The 19,127-nt window shown below is 45.8% G+C and overlaps 1 protein-coding gene and 1 non-coding gene across 5 annotated transcripts in view; one reads left to right on the top strand and one right to left on the bottom strand.

Annotated features, from left to right (window-relative positions):
* RNF122 (ring finger protein 122) overlaps nucleotides 1-10,994 on the top strand; it is a 54,497-nt gene extending 43,503 nt beyond the window's left edge. For 2 of the 4 annotated variants that reach the window (XM_084808169.1, XM_084808171.1), the window contains 3 exons: nucleotides 1,450-1,491; nucleotides 3,079-3,161; nucleotides 9,882-10,994. In XM_084808169.1, the coding sequence (XP_084664295.1) occupies nucleotides 1,450-1,491; nucleotides 3,079-3,161; nucleotides 9,882-9,996 (240 nt within the window). In that variant the 3' untranslated portion in view covers nucleotides 9,997-10,994. The remainder of the gene's footprint in view (nucleotides 1-1,449; nucleotides 1,492-3,078; nucleotides 3,162-9,881) is intronic. The other 2 variants (XM_084808172.1, XM_084808170.1) reach the window with 2 other exon arrangements.
* Nucleotides 10,995-18,759: 7,765 nt separating this feature from the next.
* On the bottom strand, nucleotides 18,760-18,856 carry LOC146340594 (small nucleolar RNA U13). The gene has a single exon (XR_014784173.1). It is a non-coding gene; the product is annotated as a small nucleolar RNA U13 (small nucleolar RNA).
* Between the last annotated feature and the right edge of the window lie 271 nt (nucleotides 18,857-19,127).

The following is a 19,127-nucleotide window of genomic DNA, read 5'->3' as shown; positions in this document are numbered from 1 at the left end:
GAGTGGTTTACAAGAAACTATAGTTAGTTTTTAAGCAAGCCAGCTTTGTAACCCATGGTTCAAAGTTGGCTTCTTTTGAAACTGAATATTGTTGTTGTTGTTCAGTCGTTAAGTCGTGTCCGACTCTTCGTGACCCCATGGACCATAGCACGCCAGGCCTTCCTGTCCTCCGCTCTCTCCCGGAGTGTGCTCAATTTCATGAAACTGAATATAGTTGGCATTAAAGCATGATCCTTGGTTCAGATGAAATGGGGAACTGTGGTTAAATAAAACCCAAAGTAAAAGCTTCTGACATCCTCAGAGAGGGAGGGGGAGCATGCAAGCCCAAGGCTTACTGTGGCTCATGCATGTAACAATCAAACATGTGAACATAGCCAGAAGCTTCTCTGGTTTGGTTCAACACCATGGTGTGCAGCTGGACGGTGCATGAAATATTCTGGCAAACGAGGAATCTTTTTACCGCTGCACATCTCTGGCATCGCTAGCTAAGATGGCAGTCTTATATGTGTTTACTCAGAAGTAAGCCTCGTTGAGTTTAATGGGGCTTGTAGGTCTGCAACCCAATCAGATTACATGCCCCTCACTGGTTCCTTTCAGCCATGTAAGACTGGCAGGAAAACAGTCCACGTTGCTGGACATAAGCAACTGGGAAAATAGGAGCTACCGTTCCTTCTCTTAGACCCTAGTTCTTAACACAGATGAGTCATGCCCTGGTTGTTAAAGAAATCCCAAATATGCAGGCTCAGTTTCTAAATTTAATCATAAACTGGTGACAACGGGGCATCTGTGTTTTCTTTTGTTTTAGAAGACCATGCAAGCCTGAGGTACACCATTCATTCTTAAATTCCCATCATTTTATGGGAACATAGGAAAATCTGCCGTGGGTCTATCTAGCCCAGTATTGTCAACACTGACTGGCAGCAGCTCTCTAGAGTTTAAGGCAGAAATATTTCCAGCTCTACTTGGATATGCCAGGGAATGAATCTGAGACCTTTTACACACAAAGCAGGTGCTCTGCCACTGAGCTACGGCCCTTCTATGGATGAGGATGAAACTGAATGGCAGCTTCTAGTGCTGGGGTCTCCCAATGGCTTGAGCAGAGTATTGTTGCACTGCAGAATGGTGCTTCAAGAGCAGAAGTGCCAAAGGATCCAGCCAGTGAGTCAAAGGTGTGTGCTACTGTGGAAGGACAGAAGAGTTTAAGAGAATAGACACTTTGCTAATGAGAGGAGGAATTGCCCAAACCCAAATTGTCTGGGCCAGATCTCTCCATCCAGGAAGTCTGTCTAGATGCGATGCAGTTTCTGTATAAACCAAGATTTTCAATGTTCAGCAGCTGTCACCGTCTCCTTGCACAACATTCATCAGGATTAAAATACATGCCCTGGTTATTCAGTACCCATGCCCTGATTCTAATCTGCCTCCTTCTCTTTCTTTTCTTCCCCCCAGGTGGTTTTGAAAGGTGATGCCAGAAAGCTAAACTTACACGGGGTGAGTAAAAAAAAAAAATCCACTATGATTAACAGAAAGGGCTGGCTTTTACCCAAAATTCTGAAAGCAAGGCTTGATAAGGTTTTTTTTCTGGGGAACACGGGTGGGGGAAATAGGACAATCAGTCATCACTTGCTAAAAATGTGTAAGTGATTTGATGCAAATATACAGTGATCCAGTGAATATTGGCAAAACCAGCCTTCCCCCAATGTGGTGCCCTCCAGATGTTTGGGCCTACAACTCCCATCACTTTGACCATTGGCCATGCTGGCTGGGCCTAATGGGAATTGTAGTCTAAAACATCTGGAGGGCACCATGTTGGGAGAAGGCTGAGCTAAACAAAAGCAAAATCCATGGCAGACAGGAAGAACGGACACCTCCAAGCCAAACTGACAACATAACTCAGTGGTAGAGCACATGTTTTGCATGCAGGAGGCCCCAGGTTCAACCCATGGCATCTCCAGTTAAACAGGTCAGGTTGCCAGTGATGGGAAAAACCCAGTGGAAGCTGGTGGCTCTGATATCAGTGGGTCTGTGAATCCATTCTGGGTTTTAGTCAGAACCAGCCAGAACTATAAAGGAGCTATCCAACGTGCTGAACCCTAGTGGGTTCATGGCCCCACTGAAATTGGAGCCACCAGCATCCACTGGAAAATCCTCTGCCTGAGACCCTGGAGGAGCTGTTGCCAGTCAGAGTAGGCAATGCTGGGCTAGATGAACAAAGCACTTGACCTGGGATAAGGCTGCTTCAGCAGAAGATGACTGCTTCAGCCCAAACGGAATCCTTTACAGATTCGCACAACCCACATTCTCAGTACACCAACTCGTTTTTGTGAACAGGCCCTCTACTGTAGCTTACATTTGTAAGCTGAAGCCTGGAGTAAGTGAATAAGCCCCAGTTAGGGTGCCATCTTTGGCTGGCCAGGTCAGAGACTATGTCAGTGAGATCCACCCCATTGCTCAGTAAGCCTACATCGTCAAGGAAACCTTTAGCAAAGCAAGGATCCCAGCAGGGGATGGAACCGCATTTCAGTTGGATCAACTGCACTGGTGGAAGTAGACTTTCCCTGCCCCCACAGCAGTCCCTCCTGCCCCCTGAAAATGCTACATGGAGAGCCAGGAGACCCTGCTGAATGGAGTGAGCTGGGAGGAGAGGGGATCCCCCCAAATCAGGTGGGGCAACCTTCCAGGAGGGGAGCCTTTCCTCTTGCAGAAGGTAGATCCTGGATCCACATAGTTGTTTTACCGTTTTCATACTGGATTGATAACTATTGGTGCACAAGACACCAATGGGCACCAATAGTTATCACTGCAGTATAACTGCTATGTGTAGATTCAGCCCAGGTCAACATCCTATTCCATAATGCTTGGGGGGAGGGGACAGTGACTTGGCAGAAACAAAACTGGACGGTGCCCTCGGCTCTTGGTCCCATCGCATCCTAAGCCCCTCTCTCTGTTTCCCACGGAGCCCGTCGACCTGCAGAGAACACGAGCTTCGTCGCGTGCCCTGGGATCTGCAGTGGGTGGCCATGCGCGATGCAGCTTTGTAACGTATGCCTATTCTCTCCTCCTCCTCTTTCCCCGCAGCAGACTTGTGCCGTCTGCCTCGAAGACTTTAAAGTGAAAGATGAACTGGGAGTGTTGCCATGCCAACATGCCTTCCACAGAAAGTGAGTAGCTGCCAAGGACGGCCCAAATGGCTGCTTTGTGCGGCTCGGCTTGGCAGACAGCCTGGTGTTCAGTCAACACCCTTCATGTCTGTGTTTGAGAAGAAGAGATGGGCACCTCTGCTGACAAAACAGAAAGCCTGACTTTGGGTTTTTATGATCGCTTGGGCCCTGGGGCAGCAGTTGGGAGGCAGGGGAGGGAATTATGGTAGGCCTCAATTGGATTGCATAATGTGTCAGGCAGGGGTGTTGCTAAGTTCTTAAAAGATCCAGGGCACAGGCCCATAGCAAAAATTTGTGCATCTGAGTCTAAGCGCATGTCTAGTGTGTGTGTGTGTGTGTGTGTGTATGTGTGGTGTGCATGTGGTGTGCTTGTGTGAGTGTACAGATTACATACATACATACATACATACATACATAAAAAGTGTGCACTGACCCCCACCCCACCCTACTTCAACTCAGATCCCAATTCAGCATTTTGGAAAACATCCCACTTCTGATCGAGCCAATTTGTAGTCAGACCACTTCAGCTCAGCACCAAACCTGAGTCAAGGTTTGGAAAAATGAGTCTTTATGTTTCCTGTTGACTACCATGGGAAATTAGAAAAAAAAAATGTAACTTTTTTCTTTTGGTCAGAACTGGATGATAATTTCAGTCATAGTAGCCCCCTAGAGGGAGATTACACCTGCCCAATGTCAGAAAAAAAATAGGTGCAGGGTTTATATTTTGATTTTCTTTTAAAGGGAACTGCCAATAACATTGTTATTACTTGGAAGAAGTAGATAAAAATTTCAGGATTCATTGCCCCATCAGAGGAGATCAAGTGTGCCATATTTCAGAATGATAGCCCCAAGGGTTTTTGTGCAAGGGTGGCCTTGACATTTTGAGGTCTCCAAAAGAGGACATACTTATCTCCCTATGTTCCTTGTGGACCATTTTTCTGAAAATTACAGACACCCTAGAGGTGTCCCTAAGTAAGAAACCAGCAAAGTTTCAGAAGGATAGGTGCAGCAATTCATGTGGAAGGGGAATTCTCCAATTTGGGGGAAGGAGTGATTTGCTTTCCCTTCCATTCAACCCTTCCCCAACAGTTTTTGGGTAAATTTGTAAGAAAATGCACAGGTCATTAGAGGTGTCCCCCAGGCAAGAAACCTGCAAAGTTTCTGAAGGATATACATGCATGCAAATTTAGAAATACTAGAATTTATTTACATTTCACCAGTGTTAGCAGCAGGGGAACATGGGTGGGAAGGTGCTATTGCACTCAAGTCCTGCTTGTGGCTTTCCTATGGGCATCTGGTTGGCCACTGTGTGAACAGAATGCTGGACTAGATGGACCTTGGTCTGATGCAGCATGGGTCTCCTCATGTTCTTAAATATAGAGTGCCTCTGAACATGTGCAGAATGCTTTTCTTTCACCACTGAGCACTTACATTCTCCCCCTACCAATTCTATTCCCCTCTATGCAACCATCCCTCCTCATCCTACCATCCACCAGCAACTCTTCATCAAAACAGATGTCTTGTTTTGTGCAGCTCCTCTCTATCTCCTCCTTGTTATGCACAAGCTCTCATTGTATCTTCCTCCCCATAACTTCATTTATTCCAAGACTTCACCAGGATTCAGCCAATGAGTCTGGTTTCAAAACTAGGGCTAAGTTATGGAGAAACTCTGAGCATGTACTAAGTGCCTTTCCCTCACCCAATGAAGCAAAAAAAAAACAACCCAAAGCCACAAATGACAAAACATGCATAGGACTGCACTGAAAGGGTAGTCAGTGCATTAGACAGAATTGGGTAGGCACTGTATTAAGCTTGCAGTACCATGCTCACAACTCAGGACTTATTTCTGAGTAAACATGCAGAACATCAAGGTGCAGACCTCGCTGCAAAAGTAACTTGTGCTGGAATCCTATGCATGCTTTCCTGAAGGTAAGCCTCATTAAACATAATGGGACTTCTGAGTGGACACACATAGGATTGCATAAATTAGCAATATTTATCTCCCCTCCAATTGAAAAACAAACTCCTATTTTTTAAATTAAAGCATTCTGTTCATAGGAACATAGGAAGCTGCCTTATACTGAGTCAGGCCCTGGGTCCATCTAGCCCAATATTGTTGACACTGACTGGCAGCAGCAGCTCTCCAGGGTTTCAGACAGGATTCTTTCCTAGCCCTGCCTGGAGATGCTGGGGATTGAACCTGGGACCTTCTGCATGCCAAGCATGTCCTCTACCACTGAGCTACAACCCTTCCTATTGCTGGATAATGGTAGCTGACAAACAAAACAGCCCCAGATTTGTTTCTCTGTGACCATGTGAACCCACTCTTCTCCAAGACTTGAGTGAGGAGGAGAAAAACCAACCCTCTTGTCTGTTTGTGTAAAGTCAAATACAATTCAGAACTCCTCTTGCCTGCCAAAGAGAATTCTCTTTAAGAATTCCCCAAGATATGCTCTGGGTGGGAGAAAGAAAGAAAGAAAGAAAGAACAGGATAGGAGAGGGTAGAAGAAAAGAAGAATAGTGATTGGAAATGCGCGCGGGGGTGGGGGGGCAGAGAGAATTCCCGAAGCCAAGTGGCTCCTTTCAGAGAGGAATTCCTACTTCAGAGGAATTTAGGAGGCTGTGGAGGATTTGTAAGGATTGCATGTACTTAAATGAACTTTATGAGGTGAGGTGGCTGAGGGCTTTTTCTAGCTTTTTAAAAACTGTAGAACCTATTTAAAAGCCCCAGCAGTTTCTTGAACATGATGCCACATAGTCCTAACCTTCCCTTTGGGGTTATTTGAGTCCTACAGCTATTTAGGAGAAATTAAAGTGGAGGGGGAGAAAGAAGTTTGTGGAGGCTGATTGGATCCTTTGCTGTACTGAAGCTACTAAACTTCTGCAGAAGCCAAAGGTTCCAGTTTGGGGCAGTGAAATCAGATGCAGTGTGAAATACCAGTATTTCACATGGAGCTCTTTCTTCCCCTCCCTCTTCAAAATTTCATTTCAGGCAAGCTCCCAACAGTGGGCATGTAAGAGCAGAAAAGTAGGGGGAGAGAGGTTTTTTGCACCTCAAAAAAAACCCTACACCAGAGATTAGGGATAGTGACCTCCTAATGGTCACATTAAACACTTTCTGATTAGGATCTCTAATCCCCTGGGTGGCTTGACAGTTTTTCTTTTTGTTTTAGACTTTGAGAAAAGGAAACTTTACACATGGCTAGCACAAAAGCCACTGGACCTAACTGTCTGAAATTTGGTAGGTTCAGTCAGGTCCATAGGGCCTGCCAGGTCTCCAGATTCCATGAATTTATGTGGAAGCACAGAAAAAATATAGCTCTTTACTTTGACAGATTTTCTTGGAAAAAGCAAATTTTACCTGTGGCTAGCACAAAAGCCACTAGGCCTAACTGTCTGAACTTTGGCAAGCTCAGTCATCTCTATGGGGGGTGCCAGGTCCCCAAATTCCATGCATGTATGTGGAAGCACACAAAAATATATAGCTCTTTGCTTTGACACATTTTCTTGAAAATAGCACATTTTACCTGTGATTAGCACAAAACTCACTGGAACCAACTGCCTGAAATTTGGTGTATTCACTCAGCTGCATGGGGGCTACCACGCCTCCAATTTTCATGTATTTATCATACAAACCCAAAACATTATGGCCATTTTTGTTTTCCAATGCAAGTCAATGGGAAAATGTAAAAAAAAATGGCAGTTAGGACAGCTCAAAAGATCCGGGGCACAGCCCAAAACAGATGCAGGGCCCATGCCTAGGTGGCACTTTTCTAATGACGCCCCTGGTGTCAGGGCTACCCCACCATTCATTTATTCCTTTGAAGTATTTTCATCCCGCTCCTCAGCCAAAAGGGCTTTCAGTGTGGCTTACATACAGTCTGAAAAAAGACAGTCCCTGCCCTCAGGCTTTCGGTCTAAAAAGTCATGGCACACAAGGAAAGGGGAATGGGGAGGGAAGAAGGGGAAATTAAGTATTTCAACAGGGCTAGTAGAACAGCCCTGTGTCTCCCCCCACCCCTTCATCTTTAGGATTTGTGCCATGGAGTCAGTGCCGAAGACCAAGTCAAGAGTCAGACCCAAAGAATATACCCAAACTAGGGCTGGTCCCATTTTCATTTTGGAGGTTTGGTTGAATGAGGGGGGCATTCAGCTGAATCCCAAAAGCAAAAGGGGAGAGACAAACCTATCAGGGAGGTGGACAGAATGGTTCAAAGGGAAGAGTACAATTCCAGTGCCCAGGGAGGGGACAGCTTTCTTACCTTTTTTTCCTTTTCCTTTCATCATATTTTCTTTTAAACGTTAACTCTTTTTCTTTCTTTTTTACAGTTTTTTTTTTTTAAGCCATCTGCCAACAGCATAGCAGTAACAGCAGAACTCTGGCTGCTGCTGCCGCCGCCACCACCATTCTTCCTTCCCAGAATGCCCCTGGAAAGAAAAAATGGTAGTAGCAAGAGCTCAGCCATTGCTGTGCTGCCCACTTTAAAAAAAACACACACCCCAAAACACCCAACTACGACTGTGAAAAGCAAGGGAAAAATTAAGAGGAAAAAGGGGGAACTGTTAAGCAGCGCTCTCCATTTCAGGGGTCAAATTGTGACCCTTCCAGACCTGAAATGGAAATGAAGTGGCCGCCACTGTAAACCGAGTAGTGAATTGAGGATGGCTGTTTCACACCCCATCCCACCCCCCTACCCCATCTTCATAAGGAGCCTGGAATAAAACTGGAATATTGGTCAGGCAAAGTCCCGGCCCAAATAGGAAACCCTTTTTTAGGCCTCCCTGTCTAAGAAGAGCCAATGGCCAGTCTAGGAAGATGCTTCAAACCACAATTCTGGTGGCACTCATGGGGCAGCTGCATGCGGAGCTGAGGGTTCCTGGTTCTAGCCCAGATGTTCCGGCTATAGTGGCCCCACCTTACCTGGCTGTGATGAGAAACATTTCTTTGGAACATTTTTAATTAACCCTTGAGTTCTCTCAATACAGCAGGTGCCAGAACTCTGGGCATTAAGCCAACAAGGTCAACTGCTATGTCCTGGGGCTGAGATTCCAGCCAGCCTTAGTTAATGCATGTTCTGTTGGCATTTTCAGGTGAGGGAGAAATCAGGACACAGGAGGAGCAGGGAACGAGAGGAAGGCAAGGCAAGCAACTGGGAGAAGCCAGCACTAGGAATCTCCTGCCTCTTAATCCACTTTTCTCTGACTCCTGTCTGACGGTGGGCAGACACTAGGAGGAGCAAAAGAGGCAGGAAGAAGAATTGTAGCAGCAATTGGACCGCTTCAAGTCCACCTGCTTGGAAAGTTGTATTTTGCAAATTCCTTGAGATTTGGTTGGTGGTTTTGTTTTGTTTTTTAATGGCAGCATACCTATCGGGAAAAGCCCAGACACAGGAGCACTTCAGTGAGAACTGGGCCAGACAAGGGTAGGAGTACAAGAGGTCAGGCAATGATGAGGAGAAAGAGGGGATTCAGGTGGAAGTGGAAAAGGCCAAGCCAGGCAAAGATCATTCAGCTACAGCAGGGATGGCAGAAGGTAGATCTAGATCTACTAGTAGATTGCTAGATGACTTGCGGTGGGTCAGCAAGAGTTTCCGGCCCCTTACAAACAGCAACAACAAAAGCCTTTGCCAGAGGGTGGTCTCTTATGCATTACCAAAAATGAGGGCACGGATGTATGTAAAATGTGCACGTGCTTTGTTTTTCAGTATAGATGCAAATTTAGAAATAGTGATGATAATTATATCTCCACCATAGTGTAGAATACTGTGACAAAGTGTCCTGTGTGCCTCATCAATCTGCGGCTTCTGACTGTTGATGGGCAACTTCAAGGCCCCTGGACTCTCCCTTCCTATGGTTCTTTATCTTTAAATCAGACTTGAACCAGACAACCCTTCAAAGAGGACGTTTCAAATAAAAGACTGTCTTCTGACAGGCCTTCAGACAGAGCAGAGATGGGCCTAAAGCAGATCTCCACGTTTCAGACTTCCACTCCCAGCATTCCCTGACCATTGGCCATGTTGGCAGGGGTTTCTGGGAGTTGAAGTCCAAAACGTCTGGAGATCTGCCTCGTGCCCATCCCTGAAATAGGGGGACATTTGGTCATCCTACTTACCACTGCTACTAAATTAGGCAGTTAGAATCTCTGATCTGTAGTCATTCGGATGTAAATTGTCTGTGCAGGTTATCCCAGTATATGGCTCATGAGGTACAGGAGCCCATTGTCTCCATTTTCTAAGGCACCTTTCTTCATCTGGTTCTGCCAACCAAACTGTCCACCCTGAAACTATTTTGTACCCAGCTCTGATTGGTGGATTTCAGGCTCCTAGGTCACAGATCAGTTCAACTATTTTACCCTGTGTGGCTCTAAAAACATAAAGTTGCTTCAAGGAAAACAAAATCAGACAGATCAACTATTCAAACAGATATTTTATCACACATTTGTGAAACAAAATAACTTGCAACATGTGTTAAACAACAGTACAATTCCGGTTTCTTCAGTACTACTCCAAGAGGGTACCCTGCACACGAACAAACAGGGTGTGTGTCTGTAATCCACCAGAGCAGCAAAGCAAAGGGGGAAAAACCCCACAAGTCGATTCTGCATGCCTGAGCCACAGGACATTGCTAGAAGACTTGTATCAAGCTCTTAGCGCTGTACTATCAACTTATGCCTCCCTCTCTGTCTTTCCCCACCACCATCTGTTTCGTTTTGGGCTGCAGGTGCCTTGTGAAGTGGTTGGAAGTTCGGTGCGTCTGCCCCATGTGTAATAAGCCCATCGCAGGCCCCGCTGAGCCTCACCAGAGCATTGGAATCCTCCTGGACGAGCTGGTGTGACGTCCACCTTCCCATCCACAGCTGCTTCCCACCCACCTCCACCCTCCAAAAGCAGAGCCTTCGCTGACATGGACTATGGCCCAGAGGTTCTGCACATCAACCTGTGCCCCAGGCAAAGACGCTTCCCCACCGGGTCCCGTCTTTGTCCTCCCTAGAAAGAGGTCAAGGGGGACCATAAGCCTAGTGCCAAGATGGAAAGCAAGCTGGCCCTGTAGTCCATCTCCAGCCTGGGAACAGTTTCCAGGGGAAGATTGATCAGAATGACATGGGGACACTGCACACATCTCAGTTCACTGACACATGAAGGCCTTGGGAGCAGAAGGCTGAGCTTTCTCGAGACATCCTGTGTGAATAGCGCAAGCCCCTTGCATCAGGTTTCTGCAACTGGACAGCCATTGTGATGCCAACGGTGAGATCAAAGCCTTCCCTTCATCTAGGAATTCCAGGTCGGAACCAACTGAGGGTGATCTTCGCTCAGTGTTCTCCTACTTCTGTTTTAGCTGGTCTAATAAACCCTTTCTTTTTTATAGAAAGTCTCACCCCCTCTCCATTTGGGCCTTCATGACATCACCTCCTCAGGGGTCCCCTTTCCAATTAAAAACAAGAGCTTTAGCTCGGGTGCCGCCTGCGCTAAGCCTGTCTTCAGGCTCTGCCTCTATTCTTCTCTGCAAAACCGACAGCCAGTGTTTACACAAGACCTAAGCAGGAAGCCTTCGGTGGGCAGCAGAAGACCCTCCCCATCTAACACAATCTGGCTAGCAAAGCACCAGGGGGTCCACCTTTTCACGTAGCTGCATTAGAATTGGAGGTGGGGGAGGGACCGCACCTTGGCTGTCCTTACAGGCAGCTAGTGGTGAAGGAGAGGGCATCAAAAGATTGCTGTGATCCTTCTCTTGGATTTGGAATGTGGGTAGGATGTCTTTTCTTAAGTGGCCTTGAACTTTTTCTTCCTATTCTGTCCTTGTACAGAAAAATACATTTACTTTCTCTGAAACCTGATTATGTTTTATTTTTATTTTTTTTTTACTGTTTCTGTTTCGCCTTCCTAAAATGAGAACTCACAGAACAGCAGTTATGGGCAGAAGAATGTAGCGTAGGATTAAAAGGCAAGGACACCTTTGCCGAACACATCCTAGACAGAGAGACGCATGCATGCGCGCGCGCACCTCCCTCCCTTTTTGGAGGAAGGATTGCAGCTCAGTGGTAGAGCAAAGGCTTTGCATGCTGTAGGTCACAGATTCAAGCCCTTTCCTGATACCCTAGAGAGTAATAACATGTGACTAATAGAGTCTAGTATAAGAGGACAGGTCCCTGCCCCAAGGAGTTTACAATCTAAAATTCAATCCACAGGAAGAAACCAAAGAAGGGGAATCATAGATTAGTAGGGTTGGAAAGGGCCTATAAGACGATTGAGTTCAACCCCAGGTAAAAAAATGGCAGGTAAAAAAGAGAAACAGCAACCCAGTTCTCATGACATGACAGCTCACTGTGGCTTAATTTAGCCATGGGGTCTGTTGTGTCATACAGGGCACCATCGGGTGCTCCTGCTTTCCATCTCATGTGAACCCAGCATTGTGGGTTGTTTGAGGCAGTAGACAACCCTCAAATAACCCTTAAACAAGCTATGGTTTATTTGAGGGTTGTCTACCCCCTCAAAAAACCCACATCACCAAGTTCACAGGACATGGCAAGATACGAGCACACCGCTGCCTTCTGCATATTCAAAATGGCCACCAACGCACTTTGCTAAACCCCATGGGGAAATTAACCCACAGCGGCTTAGCATTACATGCGAGCAGCCCCAGTATGTGATTGTTTCAGTTATGTGGGCTTAGGCTGGGTTACAGAGTTAGTGGCAGTAGGGCAAACGGCCCTGCTGGCTGGGAACGATGCGAATTGCAGTCCAGCACATCTGCCAGGCACCAGGTTGGGGAAGGCTGCAGGAGGACCTGGGAACTAGGGCCCGGAGACATCACAGAAAAGGTGAGTTTGGAGAAGGGAGATGAAGGAAATGAGAGAGGTGCAATAGCAGAACAAGGTCCTTCAGGAGGTGGTGGGTTCTCCTTTGCTGGAGATGTCTCAGCAGAGGCTGGATGGCCACCTGTTAGGGATGCTGTAGCTGCACCCTGCATTGCTGAGCCTGGCCTGTAGGGGGTGTGACTAGATGACCTCCAAGGACCCTTCCAACTCTATTTCTAGGCAGGTGAACTTGAAGACAGATGGGGCTTCCAAGCATATGAGGCAGCAAGGAAGGAAAGGAAAAGTGTCCTTTGAGGGATCAGGAGGCCGGTGGAGGGCGATGGAGCTGGAGAAATGAAGGTCACCAGCAGGGATGAATTGGGATGTAAGGGTGGAGAGGAGTGGTGGGGGAAGAGTAGACAGTACTGGACTAGGTGGACAAATAGCCTGACCTGGTAGAAGGCAACGTCTTCCATTCCAGGACCTGTGTGATCCTGTCGATCACAGAGGTCACTGATTGAGAACATCTGCTGGGGATGCTGCAGCTGTTGCTTCCGCAGACGCTTTTGATTTCCACAGAAAACAGGAGATTGTGATATGTGTATCTAGCTTGTCCTTGCTCTTTGCATAACCCTGTGATAGCTGATTGTCCAGACCCATGTATAGTACTCCGATTCCCCAGCATGCCTTATATTCATTTCGAAATACTGGCTTCAGTCTATTCTCCAATATCAGAGGTGGTAAAGGGAGTTCGACAGCACCAGCTCCACGTTTAGGGGGCCTTGGACAAGTTATCCTCAGTGGGCCCTCCTCTTCCTCCGTGGTAAGGGCCACATCAGATGGTAGTTCTCAGGTTATATACATAGAGTGAGTGTGTGTGTGTGTGTGTGTGTGTGTGTGTGTGTTTGTTTATAAAAGCCTATATGTACAGAACAAATAAGTATGTCGAAACACATGTAGAAGGGGACACGTTCATCATCACTGGGTGTATCTATACATGTGGTGGAAAACACATTTTCTGGGGTGAAGGAGTGTTTCCCTAAGGGTGCTATCCTATGCATGTTTAGAGAGGGAAAAGTCCCACAACTCCAACTAGGGAAGGCTGGGAGTTTTAGAACTTTTGTCTGTCTAAATATGCATAGGGCTGTGTTCCAAGTTACTTTGTTGCCAGTCCTTCTTCATATTTAAGCTGTTCGAGTCCCTTCCTAGCTTAGTGTTGATAATAGTGATAATACAATACGTTTACACTCCAAAAACAAAACAAACAATGATAGTGCAGTATAGATTTTTTTTTTTTAATTATAAACAGATTTTTAAAATGTGAAATGTTTCGGCATAAAATGCTAATTTCAGTTGCAAGTCAGAGCATGCTACAATGACACTTATAAACCAAGCCAGAACCAATCAGGAACAGGCCACACCTCAATGGGGGGGGGGGACAAAGATTAACTATCAGCACCTGTATTCAACAGCCAGTCAAGACATATTAATAAACATGGCTCATTTCATCTCATCCTTCACATTGATACTGTGTTTCTGCTGATCAATAAACATTGCCTCAATCTTTCCCCTTTGGAGACTGTTCAATTGCTAGCACAGAGATCTTAACAAAAGTTGCTCTACCAGCATGTTTCTCCCTCATATGAAGGGACCACGTTCTAGCACGTGTTTCATTACGCTGAATATTAGCCAAATGCTCCTTATATCTTTTCAGGAGAGATCATCCAGTTTCACCGATGTAAAAAGAATTGCATTCCAAACACTCAAACAGGCCTGTTTCTTGGTTCTGGCTCAGTTTATAAGTGGTACTGTAGCATGCTCTGACTTGTGACTGAGGCTGGCGTTTTATGCCAAAACATTTTTAAAATCTGTTCCACATTTTTAAAATCTGTTTATTTTTTTTAAAGATCTATAAATGTGTGAACTGAATGTGCTCTCATCTGTTTATTTTGTTTTTGAAGTACTGTTTCATGCTCATCGCATCGCCTATGTATCAGATTACATTTACATCCTAAGTTTCTTCCAAGAAACTCTAGTCAGCATCCATGATCCCTGTCACAAACCTGAACCTAGCATTTTACATCTTCAGTGGGGTGACTGGAATGTTGTGCAACCCTTCTAGTCGCATCCCACCCAGCACCCATAGCCTTGCTAATTTTCACCTTCCTGAGGTAAATTCTGAAACAGATCATCCCTTTCCTGGAGCAGGTCCTGTATACACACACCCCAATTAAACAACATAAAACAGGGTAAAATGCCTATTTCGAGTCATCGCCATTCCCTCATCTTTGACCAACGCAAGAGCCTTCCCTGAATGCCTGCGGGAGCCTGACATAAGCTTATTTGGTCTGATGGATTGCTCAGTATAGGTACGGGTAGACCAGTATTCTGGTATAGGTTTTAGTTTTCTTATTGTGTACGCTCTCTTTCGCTACCCTGATTTACTCTTTCATTAATAAACTTTATTCAGTTGGACTTTTAGGCTGGGCTTGATTACAATTTACACCTTCAAAAGGGGGGTTGTTCCACCCACACTGAGTAGACCATTTTGGGGCTACGCTTTATGAATCAAGTTACAGAGGAAGGGAAGGGGAAGGGGCTAATCGCTTGGCAGGTGGAGTCTGGGAGCTTAGCTGGCTGTCTCCCCACTCCCAAGTAAACACCGTATGAGTTCGGAAGAAACTCACTCACACCCCCAAGAAGGGAGTGGTGGCGGAACGCGAGTAAAAGAGATAGCTGGAGCATCGCCAGTGAACTATCCTGAATGATCCGTGCTGGAACACTGGGTTCTCTGTCTTAAAAATCCCCTCTCACATTTTATCCTCACAGCAACCCTGTGAGATAGACTGGGTTGAGAGAGAGTGACTGGCCCAGAGTTCCTCAGCCCCCCTGGAGCTGACAGCTGGACATCTCTATTGCAAGGGCAGAACAGGCAGCTATTCAGTTCCCCTTCTCCCAAAAACGTCTCTGACCTGTTCCTGCTTTTGCAATTTTAATAGATGCTGCCCTTTTCCACGTTGTTATTTTGAGCACACACCTAGAAGATGGAAAATCAGCACATGAAGGAGATGGTATATTATTATTGCATTTATGTTGTTGTTGTTCAGTCGTGTCCGACTCTTCATGGCCCGATGGACCATAGCACGCCAGGCCTTCCTGTCCTGCGCTCTCTCCCGGAGTGTGCTCAAGTTCATATTCATCGCATCGGTGATGCCATCTAGCCATCTCATCCTCTGCCGTCCCCTTCTCCTTTTGCCTTCAGTCTTTCCCAGCATCAGGGTCTTTTCCAGAGAGTTTTCTCTTCGCATTAGGTGGCCAAAATATTTGAGCTTCAGCTTCAGTATCTGTCCTTCCAAAGAGCAGTCAGGGTTGATTTCCTTTAGGATGGACTGATTGGACCTCCTTGCAGTCCAGGGGACTCGTAAGAGTCTTCTCCAGCACCACAGTTCAAAAGTATCAATTCTTCGGCGCTCAGCCTTCCTTATAGTCCAGCTCTCACAGCCATACATTACTACTGGGAAAACCATAGCTTTGATTAGACGGACCTTTGTCGGCAAGGTGATGTCTCTGCTTCTTACTATGCTGTCTAGGTTTGCCATAGCTTTCCTCCCAAGGAGCAAGCATCTTTTAATTTCATGGCTACAGTCACCGTCTGCGGTGATCTTGGAGCCCAAGAAAGTAAAATCTGTCACTGCTTCCATTTCTTCCCCTTCTATATGCCAGGAAGTGATAGGGCCAGATGCCATGATCTTAGTTTTCTTAATGTTGAGTTTCAAACCAGCTTTTGCACTCTCCTCTTTCACCCTCAACAAGAGGCTCTTTAGATCCTCTTCGCTTTCTGCCATTAGGGTGGTTATCGTCTGCATATCGGAGGTTGTTGATAATTCTCCCAGCAATCTTAATTCCGACCTGTGATTCATCCAACCCGGCATTTCTCATGATGTACTCTGCATATAAGTTAAATAAGCAGGGTGACAATATGCAGCCTTGTCGTACTCCTTTCCCAATTTTGAACCACTCGGTTGTTCCATGTCTGGTTCTTACTGTTGCTTCTTGACCCTCATACAGGTTTCTCAGGAGACAGGTAAGGTGGTCTGGTACTCCCATCTCTTTCAGAATTTGCCACAGTTTGTTGTGATCCACACAATCAAAGGCTTTAGCGTAGTCAATGAAGCAGAAATAGACATTTTTCTGGAATTCTCTTGCTTTCTCCATGATGCAGCGAATGTTGGTGATTTGATCTCTAGTTCCTCTGCCTCTTCAAAACCCAGCTTGTACTTCCGGTAGTTCTCAGTTCGCATACTGCTGAAGCCTAGCTTGTAGGATTTTGAGCATCACCTTGCTGGCATGTGAAATGAGTGCAATTGTGCGGTAGCTTGAACACTCTTTGGCATTGCCCTTCTTTGGAATTGGAATGTAAACTGACCTTTCCCAGTCTTGCGGCCATTGTTGAGTGTTCCAAATTTGTTGGCATATTGAATGCAGCACTTTAACAGCATCATCTTTTAGGATTTTAAATAGCTCAGCTGGAATACTGTCATCTCCACTAGCTTTGTTGTTACTAATGCTTCCTAAGGCCCACTTGACTTCACTCTCTAGGATGTCCGGCTCAAGTTCAGTGACCGCACTATCATGGCTATCAGGGACATTCAGATCTTTCCTGTATAGTTCTTCTGTGTATTCTTTCCACCTCTTCTGAATCTCATCTGCTTCTGTTAGGTCCCTGCCTTCTTTGTCCTTGATCATGCCCGTCTTTGGAGATCTCAAGGGAACGTTTTGTGCAATTTTCTTGAAGAGATCGCTAGTCTTTCCCATTCTGTTGTTTTCCTCGATTTCTTTGCATTGTTCATTTAAGAAGGCCTTCTTGTCTCTCCTTGCTATTCTCTGGAACTCTGCATTCAGTTGGATATATCTTTCCCTTTCTCCCTTGCTTTTCGCTTCCCTTCTTTCCTCAGCTACTTGTAAAGCCTCATCAGACAGCCACTTGGCTTTCTTGCATTTCTTTTTCTTGGGGATGGATTTCGTTGCTGCCTCCTAAACAATGTTACGGACCTCCGTCCATAGTTCCTCAGGCACTCTGTCTATCAGGTCTAATCCCTGAAATCTATTCCTCACCTCCACTGTATATTCATAAGGGATATGATTTAGGTCATACCTGAACGGTTTAGTGGTTTTCCCGACGTTCTTCAATTTAAGCCGAAATTTTGCAAGAAGCAGCTCATGATCTGAGCCACAGTCAGCTCCAGGTCTTGTTTTTACTGACTGTATAGAGCTTCTCCATCTTTGGCTACAAAGGACATAATCAATCTGATTTCGATATTGACCATCTGGTGATGTCCATGTGTAGAGTCGCCTCTTGTGCTGTTGGAAAAGAGTGTTTGCTATGATCAGCGTGTTCTCTTGGCAAAACTCTATTAGCTTTTGTCCTGCTTCATTTTGTACACCAAGGCCATGCCTGCCTGTTATCCCGGTGATTTCTTGACTTCCTACTTTAGCATTCCAATCCCCTATGATGAAGAGGACATCTTTTTTGGGTGTTAGTTCTAGAAGGTGTTGTAGGTTTTCATAGAACCTATCAACCTCAGCTTCTTTGGCATCAGTGGTTGGGGCATAGACTTGAATTACTGTGATGTTGAATGATTTGCCTTGGATTCGTACTGAGATCATTCTGTCGTTTTTGAGATTGTACCCCAGTACTGCTTTTCCTACCCTTTTGTTGACTATGAGTGCCACTCCATTTCTTCTAAGGGATTCTTGCCCACAATAGTAGATATAATGGTCACCTGAATTAAATTCGCCCATGCCTGTCCATTGTAGTTTGCTGATTCCCAAGATGTTGATGTTCAATCTTGCCATCTCATGTTTGACCACCTCCAGCTTACCTTGATTCATTGATCTGACATTCCAGGTTCCTAAACAATATTGTTCTTTACAGCATCGGATTTTCTTTTCACCACCAGACACATCCACAGCTGAGTGTCCTTTCGGGTTTGGCCCAGCCGCTTCACTCTTTCTGGCGCTACTTGGAAATACCCTCTGCTCTTCCCCAGTAGCATATTGGACACCTTCCGACCTGAGGGGCTCATCTTCCGGCGTCATCTCTTTTAGCCTTGTGATACGTTCCATGGGGTTTTCTTGGCAAGAATACTGGAGTGGGTTGCCATTTCCTTCTCCAGTGGACCACATTTTGTCAGAACTCTCTGCCATGACCTGTCCGTCTTGGGTGGCCCTGCATGGCATAGCTTATGGCTTCACTGAGTTACGCAAGCCCCTTCGCCACAACATTGCATTTATATCCCGCCTTTATTCCTCTTGCAAGGAACCCAAAGCAGCTTACATTATCCTCCTCCTCTCCATTTTATCCTCACAACAACAACCCTGTGACGTAGGTTGGGCTGAGAGTCTGTGACTGGCCCAAAGTCACCCAGTGAGCTTCCATGGCCGAGTGGGGACTAGAACCCGGATCTCCCAGCTCCCATCCCAACACTCTTGCCACTACACCACACTGGCTCTTATTACCCCTGATGATTTAAGGTTCTAAAATGTCCAAGATCTCTCCTCAACTTGATGTGACCTAGCTATGGAATGTACCTATATCTCAAGCATATGTCTACAATCTCGTGCCGCGCAATAGATTCTGAATCTCTCCTATAACCAAAAAAAGAAAAGGCCCCTTTCAATAGACATATCAAATTATTGTAAAACATAATGGCCAACACTAAAAAACAAAACTAATACGAACGATTTCTCTCGAGAGAACGAAAAAAAATTGCCCACAAACAGAAAAAGATAATTAAAGGTTCAAGTCAGATGGGTACTGTGCCCTGTCGTAACAATAGGGACGGCACATCTCACGCAGGCGCGTGAAAACCCGCTCATCACATGGAAGAACCTGAAGGATCAAAAAACGCGCCGCAGATCCTCCGAGCCAAGCTATGCCGTCGGCTTTCACGTTACGATGGCCTCGCTTTCCACGCGTCATCCCATGCCTGCTCCCACCCTTACATCTCTTGAGCTGACCTAAAAACAAAAATTACTCCTTTCTTTTTCACTCGGTGCCTTGAATTTCTTCCAGATAAACCAGATTTAGGCGCCTGTATTAGTCATGCTAATATATTCATCTAAGGGTGACGCCTCCTATTTGCGGGGAGCGGTTTTCGACACGAGGGAAC

The sequence above is a fragment of the Heloderma suspectum genome, chromosome 6, assembly GCF_057233095.1.
Source record: "Heloderma suspectum isolate Gila_16-S chromosome 6, 16-S_ref, whole genome shotgun sequence".
Taxonomy (NCBI): domain Eukaryota; kingdom Metazoa; phylum Chordata; class Lepidosauria; order Squamata; family Helodermatidae; genus Heloderma; species Heloderma suspectum.
This window is presented reverse-complemented; position numbering and strand designations above follow the sequence as displayed.